Source organism: Sinocyclocheilus anshuiensis, unplaced genomic scaffold, assembly GCF_001515605.1.
Source record: "Sinocyclocheilus anshuiensis isolate Anshui unplaced genomic scaffold, SAMN03320099.WGS_v1.1 C32014909, whole genome shotgun sequence".
Classification (NCBI taxonomy): Eukaryota; Metazoa; Chordata; class Actinopteri; order Cypriniformes; family Cyprinidae; genus Sinocyclocheilus; species Sinocyclocheilus anshuiensis.
Window position 1 is genome coordinate 1 of NW_015609110.1, and position 636 is coordinate 636.

At 41.2% G+C, this 636-nt stretch overlaps 1 protein-coding gene across 1 annotated transcript; it reads left to right on the top strand.

The window, feature by feature from the left end:
• The first annotated feature begins 6 nt into the window (after window positions 1–6).
• On the top strand, window positions 7–609 carry LOC107682290 (IgGFc-binding protein-like). The gene is made up of 3 exons (XM_016478577.1): window positions 7–73; window positions 189–475; window positions 595–609. Exons 1-3 carry the CDS (start codon window positions 14–16, stop codon window positions 599–601), a joined length of 354 nt encoding a protein of 117 aa, XP_016334063.1. The 5' UTR covers window positions 7–13; the 3' UTR covers window positions 602–609.
• Window positions 610–636: the final 27 nt, after the last annotated feature.

The window sequence follows — 636 nt, forward strand, 5'->3', positions numbered from 1 at the left end:
CGGTAATGTGACAATGGTCCACGTCTTCTTCCAGGACATGATCATCACAGTCAACAATCACAGGCATAGCTGGGTCAGTGGAATGTGTTGAATTAATGGAATGAATGCGTTTTTGTTTAAAGATTTAGTGCGTTTTGACATGCTGTTGACATGAAACCACTGAGAACGTATTTCTCTCATTAAAACAGGTGAATGGAAAGAAGGTCTCCTATCCCATCATGCCTAAAGACGGGGTGTCAGTCTCATACACAAATGAGGCTGTGATCGTTGAGAAAATGTCTGCCATGAGACTGACTTACACTCACACTGAAGGGATTGTGCTATCCATTAGCAGAGGCCTGACAGACAAAGTTTGTGGTGCTTGTGGCAACTTTAATGAAGTCACTGCAGATGATATAACAACTTCTGATGGGAGAAACTCCTCTATAATGTCTGTGGTTATATCATCCTGGCCGGCTCAAGACTTCTTTACATGGTATGTGAGTGCATGTGTATGCATATAATTGTGCTACCTTCATCGACATTGCAAACATGTATCACATTCTGTCAAATATCAGTGGCTAACCTATTACTTCTCACATGCTTTTATTACAGTGTGTAACAAACCTGGAAGAAAGACTTTGCTCACACCGATTT